This window comes from Rutidosis leptorrhynchoides, chromosome 3, assembly GCF_046630445.1.
Source record: "Rutidosis leptorrhynchoides isolate AG116_Rl617_1_P2 chromosome 3, CSIRO_AGI_Rlap_v1, whole genome shotgun sequence".
Classification (NCBI taxonomy): domain Eukaryota; kingdom Viridiplantae; phylum Streptophyta; class Magnoliopsida; order Asterales; family Asteraceae; genus Rutidosis; species Rutidosis leptorrhynchoides.
In genome coordinates this window covers 580,136,632-580,155,855 of record NC_092335.1, presented here as the reverse complement: position 1 = coordinate 580,155,855, position 19,224 = coordinate 580,136,632, and the positions used below count along the sequence as shown (strand labels likewise).

General features: G+C 37.5%; 1 protein-coding gene across 2 annotated transcripts; it reads right to left on the bottom strand.

Moving 5' to 3' along the window:
• Positions 1 to 10,226: 10,226 nt before the first annotated feature.
• LOC139898701 (villin-2-like) lies at positions 10,227 to 18,523 on the bottom strand. Of its 2 annotated transcripts, none has more exons than XM_071881459.1 (22): positions 18,474 to 18,523; positions 18,205 to 18,304; positions 18,038 to 18,103; positions 17,668 to 17,937; positions 17,221 to 17,398; positions 16,627 to 16,759; positions 16,387 to 16,546; positions 16,169 to 16,319; positions 15,537 to 15,640; positions 15,301 to 15,459; positions 15,110 to 15,178; positions 14,951 to 15,019; positions 14,718 to 14,855; positions 14,341 to 14,469; positions 14,111 to 14,258; positions 13,422 to 13,432; positions 13,196 to 13,336; positions 12,976 to 13,101; positions 12,164 to 12,226; positions 11,801 to 12,095; positions 10,833 to 11,146; positions 10,227 to 10,451 (listed from the first exon to the last, which is right to left on the bottom strand). In XM_071881459.1, exons 1-22 carry the CDS (start codon positions 18,521 to 18,523, stop codon positions 10,338 to 10,340), a joined length of 2,988 nt encoding a protein of 995 aa, XP_071737560.1. In that variant the 3' UTR covers positions 10,227 to 10,337. The 2 variants fall into 2 exon arrangements, with proteins under 2 accessions (XP_071737560.1, XP_071737562.1); XM_071881461.1 differs by having other exon boundaries at positions 10,833 to 11,092.
• Positions 18,524 to 19,224: the final 701 nt, after the last annotated feature.

The following is a 19,224-nucleotide window of genomic DNA, read 5'->3' as shown; positions in this document are numbered from 1 at the left end:
CAATTAAAACGCGAAACTTAGAGTTAGAACTTACCGAGACTATCACCACGTAGCTAGAGTCACAAGGATCAACTTTAATACTAGCTCCAAAGATCAACCCTCACTTCTTCCTCTCTCAATCTCACTTTGAATTAAATTGGGTGTTAGAGTTTTGGGAGAGAAATTGAAGAAAAAGGAAAAAGGAAAATGAAATAAATGATCTAGTGGACCAGATTTAATGCACCCATCTGATCTATACGTCTATTTACCATTTTGCCCCTCAAAATCCCTTAATTTGAACTAAATCCGAAATCTGGCCAGCAGGCCTGCCGCGGCGCGGCATTAATCGTCGCGGCGCGACGATACACTAAAAAGGTTTATTCAGTTTAGGCTGGTTCCTGTTCTAAAATCCTTTGGTGGGCCGCGGCGCGGACCCCCTTGTCGCGGCGCGACAATTGACTGCAACAGACCCCTTCGACTATTTTACACAATTCCAAGGTTTCCTCGACTAATTACTTCATCCTCGTTTCCCCAATACGCGTCCAAGCCTCAATCTAAGTCTCACGAGACCGAACACTACCCAAACTCATCTACATACATATATATACATTTATATACACATTCACACACAACTAACAAGTTAGCTATTCTAGCCGCATATCGAGCAAGTTATAGACGTACAATTGATTAGGTGTGTACCTTTAAGCGTGTACGGAATAACGGGGTGTTACAACTCTCCCCCACTTAGATCGGAGCGCGTCCTCGCGATCCAAGCCGCGTGACAAGCCGGAAGGTAAACCAAAACAAACTCTTCGGATTCCCATGTAAACTCGGAACCTTTATTCCGTCGCCATTGAACTTTGTAGGTCCTAACCTCCTTATGTCTCAATCGTTTGACCTTCTCATCAAGTATGGCAATCGGCTCTTCAATATACTCCAACTTATTGTTTAGCTCAATTTCATCTAAAGGCATCCATGAAGAATCATCCGCAAGGCACTTACGGAGGTGAGAAACATGAAACGTGTTATGGATCCCCGCAAGCTCTTCGGGCAATTCCAATCGATATGCAACTTCACCAACACGAGCTAAAACTTTAAACGGTCCAATAAACCGAGGACCTAACTTTCCCCGTTTTCGAAATCGAATAATACCCTTCCATGGCGAAACCTTAAGCATAACCATATCGCCCTCTTGGAATTCGATCGTTCGTCTACGTTTATCGGCATACGACTTTTGCCTATCTTGAGCCTTCTTCAAATGCTCCCGAATAATATCAATCTTGTTATTCGTCTCTAAAACCAAATCGGTACTTCCGATTTCTCTTTGACCCACTTCTCCCCAACAAATGGGAGTTCGACACCTTCGGCCATAAAGCATCTCGTAAGGTGGCATCCCGATACTAGTATGAAAACTATTATTGTATGAGAATTCCACCAAAGGTAAATGCTCATCCCAACTACCACCAAAATCAATGATGCACGCCCGTAGCATATCTTCCAAAGTTTGATTCGTACGCTCGGTTTGACCGTCCGTTTGAGGATGATACGCCGTGCTCAACTTTAATTGTGTACCCATATCTTCATGAAACTTTTCCCAAAATCGAGATGTAAAACGGGTATCTCGATCTGAAATAATAGATATAGGAACGCCATGTCGCGAGACCACTTCCTTGATAAACAACTTAGCCAAGGCCTCCGACGATATTGCTTCTTTAATAGGAAGAAACAAAGCGCTTTTCGTCAACCGGTCCACGATCACCCAAATCGAATCATATTGAGTTCTCGCCGTCTTAGGTAACTTAGTGATAAAATCCATGGCAATGTGCTCCCATTTCCACTTCGGGATTTCTAACGGTTGCAACTTACCATACGGCTTTTGATGCTCGGCTTTAACTTGCAAACAAGTAACACATCGTTCGACGTATTTTACAACATCGCGTTTCATGCCCGGCCACCAATAATCTTTCTTCAAGTCATGATACATTTTCGTCGCGCCCGGATGAATGGAATATTTCGACTTATGCGCTTCATCGAGTAGCACCCGTCGGTAATCACCCGTCTTAGGCACTCACACCCTTCCTTGAAAGGACAACAAACCCCGCGAACCCATAGTAATAAACTCCGATTGGCCCACAATTCGTTCCGCGTGCTTATCGTGAACATAAGCCTCTATTTGGTCTTCACCCATCTTTTCAAGAAAGTCGTTAGTGATAATCAAACGTAACGATGTTATACGTATCGCCGGATGTTGAGTCTTTTGACTTAACGCATCCGCGACCACATTCGCCTTACCAGGATGGTAAAGTATCTCACAATCATAATCTTTCACCACATCCATCCATCTACGTTGACGATAATTCAAATCCCTTTGAGTAAAAAGGTATTTCAAATTCTTATGATCCGAATATATCATACACTTGACACCATATAAGTAGTGGCGCCAAATTTTCAGCGCATGCACAACCGCCGCCATTTCAAGATCATGAGTCGGGTACCTCGTTTCGTGTTCCTTTAATTGCCGAGAGGCATAAGCAATGACTTTACCCCTCTGCATAAGAACGCACCCGAGCCCATTTAAAGAAGCATCACAATAAACCACCATGTCTCCGACACCTTCCGGTAACACTAACACCGGAGCTTGACACAACTTCTCTTTCAATAATTGAAAAGCAATTTCTTGCTCGTTTTCCCAATTGAACTTAGCACTCTTCCTTGTCAACTTCGTTAATGGAGAAGCAATCTTAGAAAAGTCTTGGATAAACCGACGATAATAACCGGCCAATCCGAGAAAACTTCGGATCTCCGTGGGCGTAGTCGGTCGTCCCCAACTCTTCACCGTCTCAATCTTCCCCGGATCCACTTGGATACCGCTATCGTTCACAATGTGACCAAGGAATTGAACCTCCCTTAGCCAAAATTCACATTTAGAGAACTTTGCATACAACTTCTCTTTTCTTAGCGTCTTCAAAACTTCACGCAAGTGACGTTCATGTTCGTGCATACTTTTCGAGTAGACTAGTATGTCGTCAATGAACACAATAACTGACTTGTCCAACATAGGTTGGCACACCCGGTTCATAAGATCCATGAATGCCGCCGGTGCATTCGTAAGACCGAAGGGCATAACTACAAATTCATAATGCCCGTAACGCGTTCGGAAAGCCGTTTTCTCAATATCTTCCTCACGGACCCGCATTTGGTGATAGCCGGACCGTAGGTCGATCTTAGAGAAATACGTTGCGCCTTGAAGTTGATCAAACAAATCGTCGATCCTAGGTAGTGGATAACGATTCTTGATCGTCACTTTATTCAACTCACGGTAATCAATGCACATACGCATACTACCGTCTTTCTTCTTCACAAATAAGACCGGAGCGCCCCAAGGCGAAGCACTCGGTCGGATAAAACCCTTCTCGAGCAATTCTTGAATTTGATTCAATAACTCTTGCATCTCCGTTGGTGCTAAACGATAAGGAGTTTTAGCTATGGGGGTAGCCCCCGGAACCAACTCGATGCGAAATTCGACTTGTCTTTCCGCCGGGACACCCGGTAACTCATCCGGAAAGACATCCTCAAACTCATTAACTACCGGAATTTCACGAATTGGTGGTGGCTCATTATGTCGACAACATGAGCAAGGAAAGCCATACCACCGGTAACAACGTGACGTCGTGCCCGAGCAAAAGTGCATATCGGCACCGATCTCCTTCGTTGGTCACCATGAATAATCATCTCTCCCCCACTTGGGGTCTTTACACGAATAAACTTGTCGTGGCATGCAATATCGGCTCTATAACGATCGAGCCAATCCATACCAACGACAACATCAAAATCACCCAAAGTCATCGGAATAAGATCAATTTCGAAACTTTCGGCGCCAAACACAACATTGCAATTTTTACACACATCAACCACTAGCGCCGTCTTGCCATCCGCTATTTCAACTTCTACCGGACGACTCAACTTTACTAGCGGTTTATTTAACTTAGGCACAAATCTTGGAGATACGAAAGACAAATTAGCACCACTATCAAAAAGTATCCGAGCCGGATTAGAATTAACCATGAAAGTACCTGAAACGACTTCATTGGATTGTTTAGCTTCTTCATTAGACATCAAGTAGTTACGACCCCTAGCCGTACCCGCTGCCTTCTCTATCCGCTTAGCATTATCATTACGCAACTCGGGACACTCGGGTTTCTTGTGTCCCTCCTTCCCACAATTGTAGCAAGTGAATTTTGTAGTAGAAGATGGTTTGGTACAATCACGAGCCATATGCCCCCTTCGCCCACAATTATGACAAGTATAGGGGAAATCCCCCGAGGCACCTTTCTTCACACTCCCCACACTCTCGGTTGGGCCTTTATTTGACTTCTTGCTTGAAAAATTTGAGTGACTCGAACCTTCATACTTTCTCTTCCTCAACACAATCGCTTCAAACCCTTTCGCCATATTAAACAACTCATCGAATCTCTTCACCACGTTTACGCTAATCTTTTCTTGATAACTATCATTCAAGGTTCGATAGAAATCTTCTTTCAACATTTTATCATTCCCGACATACTCCGGGAAAAATTGCGTCTTGGACAAGAACACGGATTTGAGAGTGTTCAAGTCCATCGACCCTTGCCTCAAGGTACGTAGCTCGTCCTTAAGTCTTGTAAGATCGGCCGAAGTTCGGTACTCATCGAAGAACTCCGCTCTAAATTCCTCCCAAGTGAAGTCCATACATTGTTCTTCACCATAGAGTTGGATCTTAGCATCCCACCACAATTTCGCGTCACCCCTTAACATGCTACAACCATACCTAGTCCTCTTGTCGGGTGGACACTCACAAGTACGGAAGGCCCCCTCCATATCGGAGATGAATCGGGCACTCTTGAGTGGGTCCCGATCGCCCTCAAAAGTAGGAGGTTGAGCATCCCTAAAGTTCTTGAAGAAAAAGTCACGCCTTCCCCCATTTTCTTCTTGAAGAGCAATCTTAATTTGCTCCTTAACCAAAGCGACGACTTGTTCGTCAATCGTCTCGATAAACATCTTCTTAACATCTTCGCGAAACTCCGCCTTTTGGCGTTGAAAGATGGCCTCAACCTTGGCCGTGAACTCGGGGTCCTCGCTCGTGCCCCCAATATCGGTGTCGTGTCCGTTTCTCATCTTCATTCTATAAAACGGAAAAGATTAAACAACGAAACTAAAGACATGACACATATATACATATACACCATACCACTCCATCTCGCTCGACAATCGTCGTACATCGCTTGTTTGACACGATTTGCACCCGTAGTAAGGGTAGCTAATCATTACTACGCGAGCACGTCGCGTTAACTCGCTAGTACAACGTTCATTTCGCTCGATGCTTGCTACACAACATGAACAAATAACACATGATTAGTTCACATGAACCTATGTACTAACCAAGTCCCGGTCCGACCCAAAGTCCTACAAGTCCCGCACAATGCACACACAAAAGTCTAAGTCTAGGCGCCTATCTCAAGTCACCTAAATCCCTTAGACCAGGCTCTGATACCACTTGAAACAACCCAACCCGTACTCCGTACGATAAAATTTTTTTTTTTTATATATATATACACATTTATGCGCCAATTAAATATGTAGACCAAATCACAAGTTCCATTAAAACGTACAACCATTTCCAATGTTTACAAAAGGCACAAAGGCCATTAATTAAGTTAATACAAGTTTGACCGAATACAATGATAGTTTATAAACCAAACGACCCAACGAGCATGGTTTGGGACTAAACTACCCAAAAGGTGGTCAATTTCCAAAAGCTCCTACAAGCACATCGTCAAGGACATCTAGTGTCCAACAATCCCCTTCCCTTTATCCTCACCTGCAACTAAAAAGATAAACAACGCGAGGGGTAAGCTAACGCTTAGTGAATGCAATAATTATACATGATCATATATAATCTACTTACTTGCATACAATTACACAATACCACATACAAGCTAGCAATTCAACAACATGCAATCGATCATGCATAAACTACTACCCACGTTCCACATTAAGCTAGCAACACTAATAGCATATAGTTCACAATATAATATGCTAAGCACAATTCGCACAACCATGGTTAACCAAGTATACAAGAGAACGGTACATGATAGTCCGTTGGAGTTCATAACATCCACTAGTGTTACTTACACACCGCGTAATCACTAGTCCCCCGGGTGATGTCTTAAACACCGCGACTAACTCACCCTTACAACAATGTGGCGTCTTAAACACCGCGACGGATCCACACTTCATTCAATACAATGAGTGGTGTCTTGAACACCGCGACACTTCCACTCTCATGACCTTGTGGTGTCTTAAACACCGCGACAATACCACAAGTCAATCACACAATGAGTAGTGTCTTAAACACCGCGACAATACTACTCGTTACCTAGAATGTGGTGTCTTGAACACCGCGACACTTCCACATTCACACCACACAAATAAATACATTATATACGTTCACGCATAATTATTCCACTCACCTTGACGCAAGGATGATGAATATTCGCTTCCAACTCAAAGCCAAGTACCTATTACATTAAGTACCAATTCAATACATAAACTAGTGGAATTAACCACATTACATTTACTTGGGCATTTAATGACTCAATTCGCATTGAATGACCCAACTACACCACAACCGCCCCCTTAAAGGCCAAGACTCGACTTTAATTACCAACATTAGTGCATTAAAGTCTACTAGCCTCAAATGACATCCACCTAGGGTAATTTACACCCATTTTACCCAAACTAGGTCAACTAGTACATTCTTGACCCAATTGACATCTCTTTCAATTCTAACAAGTGTTTAATGCTTACAAAACCATTAACACTTTCAAACTCACAATTACAAGACCAAAATCCTAGATTATGGCCATTAGGGTTTCATTACAACAACCTAACCCAAATTCACCCATTTTACTCCCAAATGGGTCATACAAGTTTCTATTAACCAAAACCCTAGCCATAATCAATTAAAACGCGAAACTTAGAGTTAGAACTTACCGAGACTATCACCACGTAGCTAGAGTCACAAGGATCAACTTTAATACTAGCTCCAAAGATCAACCCTCACTTCTTCCTCTCTCAATCTCACTTTGAATTAAATTGGGTGTTAGAGTTTTGGGAGAGAAATTGAAGAAAAAGGAAAAAGGAAAATGAAATAAATGATCTAGTGGACCAGATTTAATGCACCCATCTGATCTATACGTCTATTTACCATTTTGCCCCTCAAAATCCCTTAATTTGAACTAAATCCGAAATCTGGCCAGCAGGCCTGCCGCGGCGCGGCATTAATCGTCGCGGCGCGACGATACACTAAAAAGGTTTATTCAGTTTAGGCTGGTTCCTGTTCTAAAATCCTTTGGTGGGCCGCGGCGCGGACCCCCTTGTCGCGGCGCGACAATTGACTGCAACAGACCCCTTCGACTATTTTACACAATTCCAAGGTTTCCTCGACTAATTACTTCATCCTCGTTTCCCCAATACGCGTCCAAGCCTCAATCTAAGTCTCACGAGACCGAACACTACCCAAACTCATCTACATACATATATATACATTTATATACACATTCACACACAACTAACAAGTTAGCTATTCTAGCCGCATATCGAGCAAGTTATAGACGTACAATTGATTAGGTGTGTACCTTTAAGCGTGTACGGAATAACGGGGTGTTACATCATATTTTCGTGTGATCTTGATGCCGGAAAAAAAAAATTCAAAAAAAAATGAAAAAAAAAATTGCTTCCCCCCGCTTCCCCCCGATTGGTTACTTCCCCATTGATCCTGCCCCTATATATATATATATATATATATATATATATATATATATAACGAACGTCACAGATATACGACCCATTAAAAAACACGCAAGTCATAGATATAAAATGAAAGTCAAATACGAGATATTATTTCATATAACATTCGACTTAGTACATACATATAATAAAGCTCTTTTCTTACGACATCACTAACGTTATAACCTCGGTCTCACTTTATTTATCAAACATAGTCACCCCTTTGGATCAATATCCATTAGATGACCTGAGATATGTACGATATTATGCGTAAGGCTAAAAAAACTTAGTGAGTGTCATGTGCTTTCCGTGATACCACACACAAACTCGTAGGTTTCAGATACCTATAAAAATAATAGTATTTTTGCTATATGTATTAATGCATTTCGAGGAAAAACAGACGTGACAACTTAATAAATAACTTTTGTCAAAATCCGCCCATCTTTTTTGGACATGGGGACGTGAGAACTTAAGAAATAGCATCTTTTCAAAATCTGCCTCTAGCAAGATTGAGGGAAGCAAAAAAGCCATATAATATAGGAGTGCTCTCATTTTTTTTTTTTTTTTTTTGTTGGCTTACTCTTTAACTTTCATTTCCAAATCCGACTTTTTCTCGATCACTGGACCATATATTGACCTTAGCTTAGAATAGAACGAACCACCGAACAAGAATATCGGTCATACAAATATTGTCGAAAAATAATTGGTTTTTCAACTTATAGCATGTTGAATTAAGTTGTTACCGATGTTCGTAGCATATGTTACTCCCATAATCTGTTCTTTTATATTTTAAACTAGTTTTCGAACCTTCGCTTCGCGCCGCCGGGGTTCGGTTTTCAATGTATTTTATTGCGTTTAGTATGTAAAATTATTTCGTGGCTAACGATGATGTCGTTAAGGCGCAACTCGAGTCGAACTAAAAGCTATAACCCGTGAAAGATTTAAATGTTATTTTAAATTAACAATATATGTGCATCTCTGCGTTTCGATATGGAATTGTGGAGTTTTAAAAATTTAACGCAAAATCAACGTGTATGAAAAGTACCCCAAATATTTAGTGTTTTTTTACTTGACGCCTGCAGATAGGTAGCAGGGGTGAAAATGTGTAGGGGCAGACTGGGGCGGCCGCCCCCAGTGATTTTTTTTTTCAGTGTAAAAATGTTGGGTTTTTTGACTTTGCCCCGGGTGGGTTTTTTTTTTTTTTTGCCCCCAAACCTACATATTTTGCCCCAAAACCTTCAAATTTTGCCCCAAAATCTCCAACTTTTGCTCCAAAATCTTCAAATTTTGCCCCAAAATCTCCAACTTCTGCCCCAAAATCTTCAAATTTTGTCCAAAAAAATAGCTACGGTTTAAAAAATTTTTTTGCCTCCGGTAAAAAAAATCCTAGTTTCGCCTCTGATGGGTAGGTTAATACCATGAAACAGAAAAAGGCTTATTGCAGTATATTTGCTAAATATTTAATTAAATAAAATTTTTACATATAACATGTTTTAACAGTAGTTTGGAATCATCCAGTGGGGACAAAACCACTCAAGCGATCATTTCCCGTAGTTGCATAACCCGCCCCAACTGTTGTCCTGGAGGAAACCCGGACTAATGCGAGGGCATGGCCGGTAAATCCCCCTCCTCGCTGCCCTCACAACGTAATGTGCGAAAGGCGACCTTGGGTGGATTTCAAAGTTAGAGAGGATAACCTAGTGTGCAATGTTGTAGTCCCCAGGAGTCGAACTCTCGACTTCTAACATGTCACACTACTACCACTTGAGATAAACAGAAGCTTTTATGTATAGCATTTATATTTAATTCTCATAAATAATTTAATCTAATATTACTTTTTATAAATATTTTAATTACATATTCAGATACTTAAGAATACCACATATTCATTATATGCACATTAGCGTGTTAATGAGCACTATTAGTTAAATTAGTTCACTATGTGGATACACTCACCCTAGAGTCCTAGACCAACTCAACTCTTTTATGTGTAGGTTGAAGTTAGTTATCCATTCAAATTGTTAGATACAATTAAATTTAGATCCACTTTGTTGGATCATGTAACCGATCACAATCCATTTTACTTGAGTCATTAATGAGTCGGATCTATCCGCTCCAACGCCATATCCATTTGTTATCACAGCCCTATAAGATTGTTACATGAAATATGATACACAACTTTCCGACCTTAGCATTATAGTTTGGACATGAATGAATACATTATATATACACCGACGCGTTGAAAATATTAAGTACAACAATGTAATAGGCGACTCGAACACAACTGGAACATGAGATACAAAGAAAGTAAACATGATGAATGGACTCTTGATCATCTTAAAAAGACGGTACCGAAATAAGCAAGTAAAATGAGGTAACAGAGGGATGCAGCTAGATAACAAAATGGGAAATTAATTAGATTTAGCAAAAAAGTTTGTTACTTTGAATAAATTAAGGTACAAACCATCAATGAATTGAAAAAAGTGTAGATAATATAGAATGAGTACCATTTATTTTAAAGATTTGAATGATTAGAAGAGATCATATTTCTTCTTTAGCACTTCTTGCTTCCATTTTGGAAACCCATAGAATTTCTCTTTTGTCATTTTGAATATTTCTTCAAATTCTTCAGGGGAAAGATAAGCCTGCAATTTCATTAAAAAAAAAAAAACAATTTTATCGCGTTTAAAAAAAATGAACGAATAGGTCAAACGCTTTTCAAGTAGCCCGAAGTATAGCCAAATGCTAACAAGTACAACCTCCTACATTGTTTCTTCAAATATACTCGAATAAAACAGTCGAAAGGTAGGGGTGACAATTTCTGTGCATTTACTTGTGAACGGGCCCCAAACGATCCATACAAACCAAGTAGTTTTCAATTACGATATCCACCCATTTTGCCACCTCTAAAATAGTTTTGGCGGGTCATCCAAACCCAAATCAGCCCATTTTGTCTTAAAGTAAAACATAAATGACTAGGGAGCAAAGGACAACACCGATTAAATTCTGCGATTAGCGGAGATTACCTCTCTCTTATTGAAATCGATTCCAGTAACCGGGTTTGTTGATTTTGCTTTGAGTTGTTCATAACTATATGAAGTTTGAACATCTTCACAAGCTTTTTCAATCTCATCTGATTCTTTTGTTGTAGAATCCTTTTCATTGGTCTCAATAACTGGCTCGGATGTCTCATTTGCAGTTTCAGAACTTTCATTATTGTCAACAACGTTCGAGGGTTCTTCACTCGTAACTGGAGCTACAGTTGCGTCTGGATCTGCAGCAGGAGCTTCATGAGTTTCTGAAGCAGCAGGGGATTCAGGAGCTGCAGAAGATTCAGGAACTGCAGAGAAATGGCATGATAAATATTGGATAATTATACATTAATAAAATAATGATTGTTTGAGTATACATGTGCATACCCTGAAAAAAAAAAAAGATGAAAGAATGTCTACACTAATGAAGTGATTGATTTGGGTTATATTTTATCTCAAAATGGGTCAAATAGTGAAAGGTGAAAGGGAAACTGGTCAAATGGGTCGGAAGTTGGCAAAGTCAAGTTGTTCTTGAACTATCCGATTCAAATGTTCTGAACGAACTAATGATATTTATGCCTACAATATACAAATTAGCCTAATCAAATAAAATGCTTGTGAAATGTGTCTTTTTGTTTTGTCGTTCTATCCAATAGAACTTTTAGGTGGACCATCGTTTAGTTACGTTTATCATTAGGCCTATTTAATTAGTCATATTTCATGATACGAGTTAGGGTGCGTTTGATAAAACATAATGAGTAAGTGCTCAATGGTTCAAAATCTGAATGATTCAAAGTTGATCGATCTCTCAAATATCGAATCTATCTTATTTACTATTCTGTTAGTTTTATCACGATACGAACATTTGGTTCATATCACTCATCCAACCATCTTCACCAACTCAAAAAAAATTAATAAAAAAATAAATAAAGCTGAACAATTCTTGTAATAACAGTTCATACCGTCATCGAAAATCTTGACTCTGCCAGCAGGTGAGCTGGGTTCTGAGGATGTATTTCTTCGGGGTTGCCTACGTGGCGGTGAGTCAGGCTGCGGCCCCTTCTTTTCAGCAGTGAGGACACCCGATAAGGCCGCGATTGCTGCTGCTCGCTGGGACCCACGATTAGGCATTCTTGGAGTAGCAGTAGTAGTTTTAATCACTTTAGATGATTTAAAAGCAGAAGTTAAAGCTGCCATGGCTGATGCTCTTTGAGTAGCTCCTCCACCTTTATTTACTTGCGGCTTACTCTGTTCAGTCTGCAATTACAAGCCATGTTAACAAAGCTAAAAACTCGAAAATTATATTTTTTCTAGGATTGATTTACCTCTGTTATGCAGCCTGGCCCAAAGAGTTGAATGGCCTTCTTTTTAAACGAGGTTGCTTGAACCTAGTTCACGATATAAATGATCGGTTAGTGTGACAGACGTTACAGACTATGAATGAAAATCTATAGTGTGTATTGAACGTCTAATACTTGTATGTATCCAACTTTCGATTATTATTAATTATATGTAGTGGTGTAATTGAGCCGAGTCTAGAAAACTCGAACCGAGTTAATACATTCATGCTCGATTCAATAAGAAATTTTTTAAATAATACGTTAAATATGTTAATATACACATAGTTGGAGGGTAAAAGTGTAAAATAACACAAGCTCGATTAGGCTCGTAAGCCTTTTGAACTTGACTTGAAACTCTACTCGAGTAACTCGAGCTCGACTCATCCTGTACCGAGTAGTAGCTTACGAGTTGTCTCACTTCATTTACACCCCTAATTGTATGTGACTTGATCGGCGTGTCATTTTTATAAGCTATCATGTGATATCCATACAAAATTGCCAAGGTCAAAAAATTACATACAAAACATAGTGGTCATTTTCTCGGTTAGAGGGTAGTTACTTCGAAAAAGTGGGAGGTTATTTACTATGTACAAACAAAATATGTATGCCCGAAAATCTTAAAAATAGTTTTTAGGGCTGTCAATAGAAAATTCCATAGATATAACCGTTCAATAGAAAAGTTTTAGAAATTCAATATTCGGGTCATAGTTTTGTTACACTTCAAGATACGTAACGCTGAAATGATCAAAGTAGCCAAATATACGAGTCATATTAAATTTACGGAATATTATACGTACACTAGCTTTTGCAGGATCCCATGAAAAATATGTTGTGAAAAAACAAGGTTCGCTTCCTTCGGGAACTCGATACAACGGGACGTTAGGGGACAAGCCATCGACAGAGGTAGCCAGGTCTACGTATTTCTGTAATCAATTCGTTGAAAAAGATACCATGAAATAAATCAAATGATATCAAATTAAAAAGCATAATTATAATTAGTGATGTGTAAATTAGTACCTGCCCAATGTCTAAAGCATTTTGTTTTTCCTTTGGGTCTACCGACTGACCCACCCATATCATCACCTCAGCATGTGTATCTAATATCATAACATCCTCTGAAAACAAGTCATCTTGTTCAAAACTGTATATTTCTTCAATCTGTTATAAAAAAAGGCAACGTAATGTTACACGTAAATTTGACAAAATTTGAGTGGGTCCAAGCAACAATGATACGGGAACTTACATCAAATTTTCCTGAGCATCCGTTAACCAGAAGATGACATCACAAAACAAGTTATCAGTAGTGAAGCTAATTAATAACATAACAGGTTTTATCGCTAACGATTTAAATGGTAAAAATTAATGAAGGAAAACATGTCAAATGAATCAGACTGGTTCAGGTAATCCATATATACATTGTGTATTTCTTGAATAATTAAAAAAAAAAAAAAAAACTATTTTCTCTTCAATTGTTGATACAATCAACAATTAAGATCTGACATTCATAGTGTGTACCCATTACGCGGGAGTATATTGTGTTCAACAAACTTATAATTTATCGACATTGTATGTATTTTGGACTTTTGGTGACTTGTCGACTTGTAAGGATGTCACATAACACCTTATATAAATGACACGCGACAAAAATACCATAAATTACATACAATAAGAGCAAATAACAAGTTTGTATACACAACGTACGCCCGAGTAGTTGAGTACCATACTATGAATGTCAGAACTAAGTTAATTGTGTTTTAACGCAAAGGTAAAAACTTTTGTAAATACAAAGTGTTTGGTTCAGGCCAAACCAAAACATACTAAAAATTAATACTTAATTTGACGCAGACCCATTCTTACCCAACCCACCCATTTTACCACTTGTACAATTAACAGACTTGTAAACGTACAGTTTAAGTTTATGAAAAATGAAACCTTTATTGGATAAGAGTGCAAACAAGTGAGGTTCCCTAACAACTTCTTGTATTAACTTTTTACTGGTATAGTCTTGTTTGCCTCCAAGTGCAAGCCAAAAAGCTAAGCTCTCTTTTCCTTCTTTAGCATATTTTACCGTTGCTCCAGACTGCAAATATAAATATAAATAAAAAACATATATTTAATAAAATTATCAATCAATATGATCTACTGTTGAATAAAAATCATACCTTCAAAAATTCAACAACTTTTCCTGCTAATTGCTGCTGCCCAACTGTACTCTGGTTTCCATGCCACATAAGAACCGATGAACTAGATTGCACGATAAAGCACCCATACGAGTTCAAAGACGTTGCGGCCTAAATGAGATTATATATACACCAATGATCAAATACTAGTTGAATAAAACATACACAATTAAAAAAAGTAGTATAATTCATGTCAACCTAAAAATGTACTTGTCACTCTTCGCACAGTATAGGAATAAGTGCACCATTATATATTGAACTAAGGTTTGACATGGAACCTTTTATTTAGTTCTATGTGTATGTAATTTTATTTCACTAAATTTTATTTGTATGTGATTTAGTTGGATAATAAAACATACCAAATCTACTTGAAGAGCTCTATTATTATGCACTGAAGTCCCTGATATTTCAATAAGGGCAGCAACATCTGGACTATACGTCTCATCATTGGATCCTTTGTCTGCAATGTAACTTTTGTAGCCAGAACTTAATCCCCCCTAATTAAAGAATATATTTACGATTGTTACGCACTTAAACGTTAATTATGTAATGAATAATTAAATTTTGAAAGCAGCTTGATAGCTTTAAATACCTTGAGAACAACCATAGGTTGAAAAATGGCAACAAATTGTGGTGGTTCTTTTCCTTGATATATTCGACCCTGCACGCAGAGTATAGTAATATTTGAAAAATAAGTTTCTAAAAAATAAAATAGAGATTTAAAAAAAAAAAAATAATACTATGATGGTACCTGTACTGGTTTGTTCTTCAGAGTATTGAACATCATTGAAGCCACCTGGGAAGCCATATTTCGGTCCTCCTGAATTCAAATTGAATCAAAATGTAAGAACAAAAACTTTCGATCTAACATAATGTAAGATCAAATGTGATAGAGGTAAATGTTTTCTTTTTATTTTATTTTAATTTAATTCAATAATTTACGTCGATGCTATCCTTCCCAATCCAAGTGCATAGGTAACGATCTTCTTTGTTTTCATTAGACTGATAGGAGTAGAGACAATTATAGCAATCTCCACTATAAAACTTGCCGATATCCTCATTGGGTATTGGCGTTTGATCTTCACCATCGATACGCCATACCTAGATGATCAATAATAATGTTTAAGTTTTTTTTTTTTTATACGAAAAGCACGGGACCCACAGGTGTATGATCAAACCTCGATTTTTCCATTTCCGGCAAGCAAAGGTGGAACTTCTTCATCTACAGGAGAACTTTTTGTTTGCTGTCCTTTAAGTATACCACCTTGTTGCTTCAACATAGCTAATAATGTTGTGAAAAAGAAATATATAATTAGTTATTGACCGTGAAAAAACAACATTATTACTGTTAGTTTTAAGAACAGTTAACGTGTTGAATATGATTACATAAACAATATTATTACTCCCTCAGTCCCATTTTATATGTCCCTCAACAAATTTTATTTGATTAAACATATGTTGAATAATGTCAGTTTTGTCCTTATATTCGGTAAGTTTGACTGTATTTATTTTAAAAGTTGAATGATTGGGAGTAATAAATGAGGGTAAATGGGAGTTTAATAATATTTAGTAATTATATTTTGCAAATGGACAATTATTTTGGGACAGATATAGAAAGTAAGGTGAACGTTTATTTTAGAGCAGAGTATAAGATTGTATCTGAATAAATGGCTGAGAAGGTTTTATGCATTAGAAATAGACATCTTGCAACTTTTAAGTTGTTAGAGATAAAGTTACATGTATATGGGTCAATATTGACACCTCTAACTGAAAATCTGTGAATTGCTCTTAATTTACATAATGAATTTACCTGCAACTCTTCCCCTACCCTCCTCAATAGCAGGAGTTGCTGAAGTTGATGTCCAAGATACAAAGTTGGATTTAAACGAATTTGTTTCATGACCTTGAATAAGTCGGGTTACACGAGTTGATTTAGGCAATTTTTGTTCCAAAATGAACTCCTGCGGTAACATGAGAAAATAAATAAATACATGATATTATACACGATCCTAAATCCGGTACACCTACCTCAGTAGCCTGCACGACAGCTTTTTTATCATCGATTCGTGTTGCTCGACCCACCCAAATAAACACATCTGTTCCACAATACAACAGATAGCATTTATCGGTACGCAATGATGATTTAGTAAGTTCCCCACCTACATCTTGTAGTTGACCTCCAGTAATACTACAAAAAAATAAGGTTAGCATAGTGCAAATTTTTATGAAAAAAATAAACACAGTTCGGAATATATGGTAAAACTCTACCAATATAGTTTAGCAGGCATTTTTTCTGGAACGATGTCGTCTTCACTCGCTACCTTCTTTCCTATAGGAGCAAACCCACCAAACAAACCCCAAAATTCACTCGAGCTTCCCTCTGCTTGTACGTTTCCATCTTCTGCAAGATGTTTAGAGATTGAGCATCAAATACTTAGGGTGTGTTTGTTTACATCTTAATTGAATGCTTCAACGCTGTTTGTTTCTGACCTCTTAATGAAATATGATGTTGAATGTTGTGTTTTATATCCTACTTAAATCATATCCTGAACACTTATCAAACAAGTATATTGAACCTTTTATACATACAAAGCGTTAATAAGGTAATTTTACCTCATTATATTGTTTATATAGATTTATTATCAAATACGGAGTAGCATATTGCCATTTTTGAACCAAGTTTATTCATAACCTTTGAATCATCCAGATTATGAATCATTTAGCGCTTAATCATTCAGTTTTATCAAACACGCTCTTACTAATCTAACGAATGAGTTAACGAAAACATACATTTTTAACTTTTACTTTAGCTTTAAGACAAATAAAAGAAGGAAATGAACTTTTGACTAACATATGCCGTACCAACAATTGCTACATCGCACGTTCCCTCATGATATTTGTCTTTGATAAGCTGAACAATCTCCAATGATTTGGATCTTTCTTTAATATTAGTGTTCGCCCCGCTGAAATGAAAGATCCTGTCTTTGGTGTCCAAGATGAAGATTTCATCATGATTTAGTGTGGATCGAGTAAACGGGACCTGAATAAAGAGAGAATATATTTTTATGAACATGGCTGACATGTCAAAATTATGTACATTTTTTGGCGAAAAACAAAAGCTTCAATAAAAAGGAATTTTTTGGATACATATATAAAGCATTTATCATTTGTAAAGAAATGTAAACATGGAGAAATAGTAATTTGGCGGTCAACCTGACCTGTATGACCCATTTCGACCTGAACCTGTTTTAACCCATTACCCAATCTGCCAACTGTATCAAATATGTTGGATTTATCGAAATACCATACCTGTTTCAATCTGACAACTCGTTTTCCTTCACACGTGTACAACCGTGTTTCAAAAGTTTCTTCTTCTTTCTCTTTAACTTCTTCTTCTTCTTCCGATTTTGTTTTCTTGACTCCAGATGAAAAATCTCCTACTAATGGTATTATACATGGCTTAAAATACGACAAAAATCTATTCGATTCATGACTTTGAAGTTCTCGATACTGTACTGCACGACTACCAAGAACTGCATCAAGCTCAACCGCTTTCAAAGCTGCAGTTCCAGCTTTATCCTGATTCAGATCACGAATCGAGGCCACGTAAGTGACTTTATCTCGCATATATACGTGCATTTTTTATTTTCCTTGCAGAAAATGAAAAAAAAGGCAGTACCTGGCTAGTATCTTTGCCCAACCAGAAGTGTATATTGTACGTATATGCACCTGCCTTGCCAGCAGTCTGCAAATGCAAAAATCATTGATGTATTGTTATTTCATCCCATTGTTTTATAATTTTAGGACACGAAAACAAAAAAAAATTATGATCTTAATTAAGCACACCTTCAAGATGATGTATGATTCGCCGGAGTAGAATCTACCATGATCAGAATCATTCAAAAGTACCGGTTGAGAGTTCTCAATTCTCCATATTTCGATCCCTCTACAAGGAGTCAAGGAAAAATTCTACCAGAAAAATAAGTAAAATTTGACCAATAATGCATTACAATAAATTATTAGCCGTTTTGCTATTTGTAACAAATGATATGTATCGATGAACAATTGATTAATCGTTATATTTATAGGAATAACTACAATGAATGTAAGGATACACTTTTTGACCAGCTCCCTTGAATGCAGGCTCCAAAACTTTAATTGACATAATGCAGAAATCCTGTTTGTAACTTGTTCAAACAAATTTATATATTTTTTTCCTGCAGAGCGATTTCAATTAATAAGTTTCAGCCGATAAAACGCTTCCATAAAGTAAGCTAAGCTATTTTGAATTGCTTGTTAACCAACAATTAAGAGCTATATCAAAAAAAAAAAAAAAAAAAACAATTACGAGTTAAACAGTACGAATTATGGGAACCAAATACTATTTTTTTTTTAAATGAATCCAGACCATTCCGACTCATTTCATGTATACATATTCTAAATGCATTGTTTTGAAAGAAAATTACAATTTTCACAAGTATTATGAATTTATAATCATGATATGATATCATCTTTCTAACCTTTTCAAAAAAATGATCAAAATCTATATTAAACAACAATAGGAGATATTGTTTCATGGTAACATCAAAACAAACAAATGATGTATGTAAAAGAAAGATTCATGTTGAAAATTAGGGTTGCTAGTTATCAACGGTTTGAAATAATTAATTAATCAGGATGAGAATGTACGTACGTACCTGTGTAATACCGCAAACGAATTTGTATTGAAAAGGATTGAAAATGTATGATGGATTAACAATTAATTAAGAGGAGAAGAGAGAAGAAGGTAAACATGCAACATCGTATTATTATTTTGTATTTTTCAAAAAAGGCGAGGGGATGGAGGATCATGCATTGGGCTGTTCA

Excerpts from the sequence above, each read along its gene's own strand:
- LOC139898701 (XM_071881459.1), bottom strand. The coding sequence starts at position 18,523 with ATGTCAATTAAAGTTTTGGAGCCTGCATTCAAGGGAGCTGGTCAAAAA. Across the intron at positions 16,760-17,220 it reads GTGCGATGTAGCAATTGTTG|AAGATGGAAACGTACAAGCA; the intron begins GTACGGCATATG and ends AACATCTTGCAG. Across the intron at positions 14,470-14,717 it reads GAGCTCTTCAAGTAGATTTG|GCCGCAACGTCTTTGAACTC; the intron begins GTATGTTTTATT and ends AATCTCATTTAG.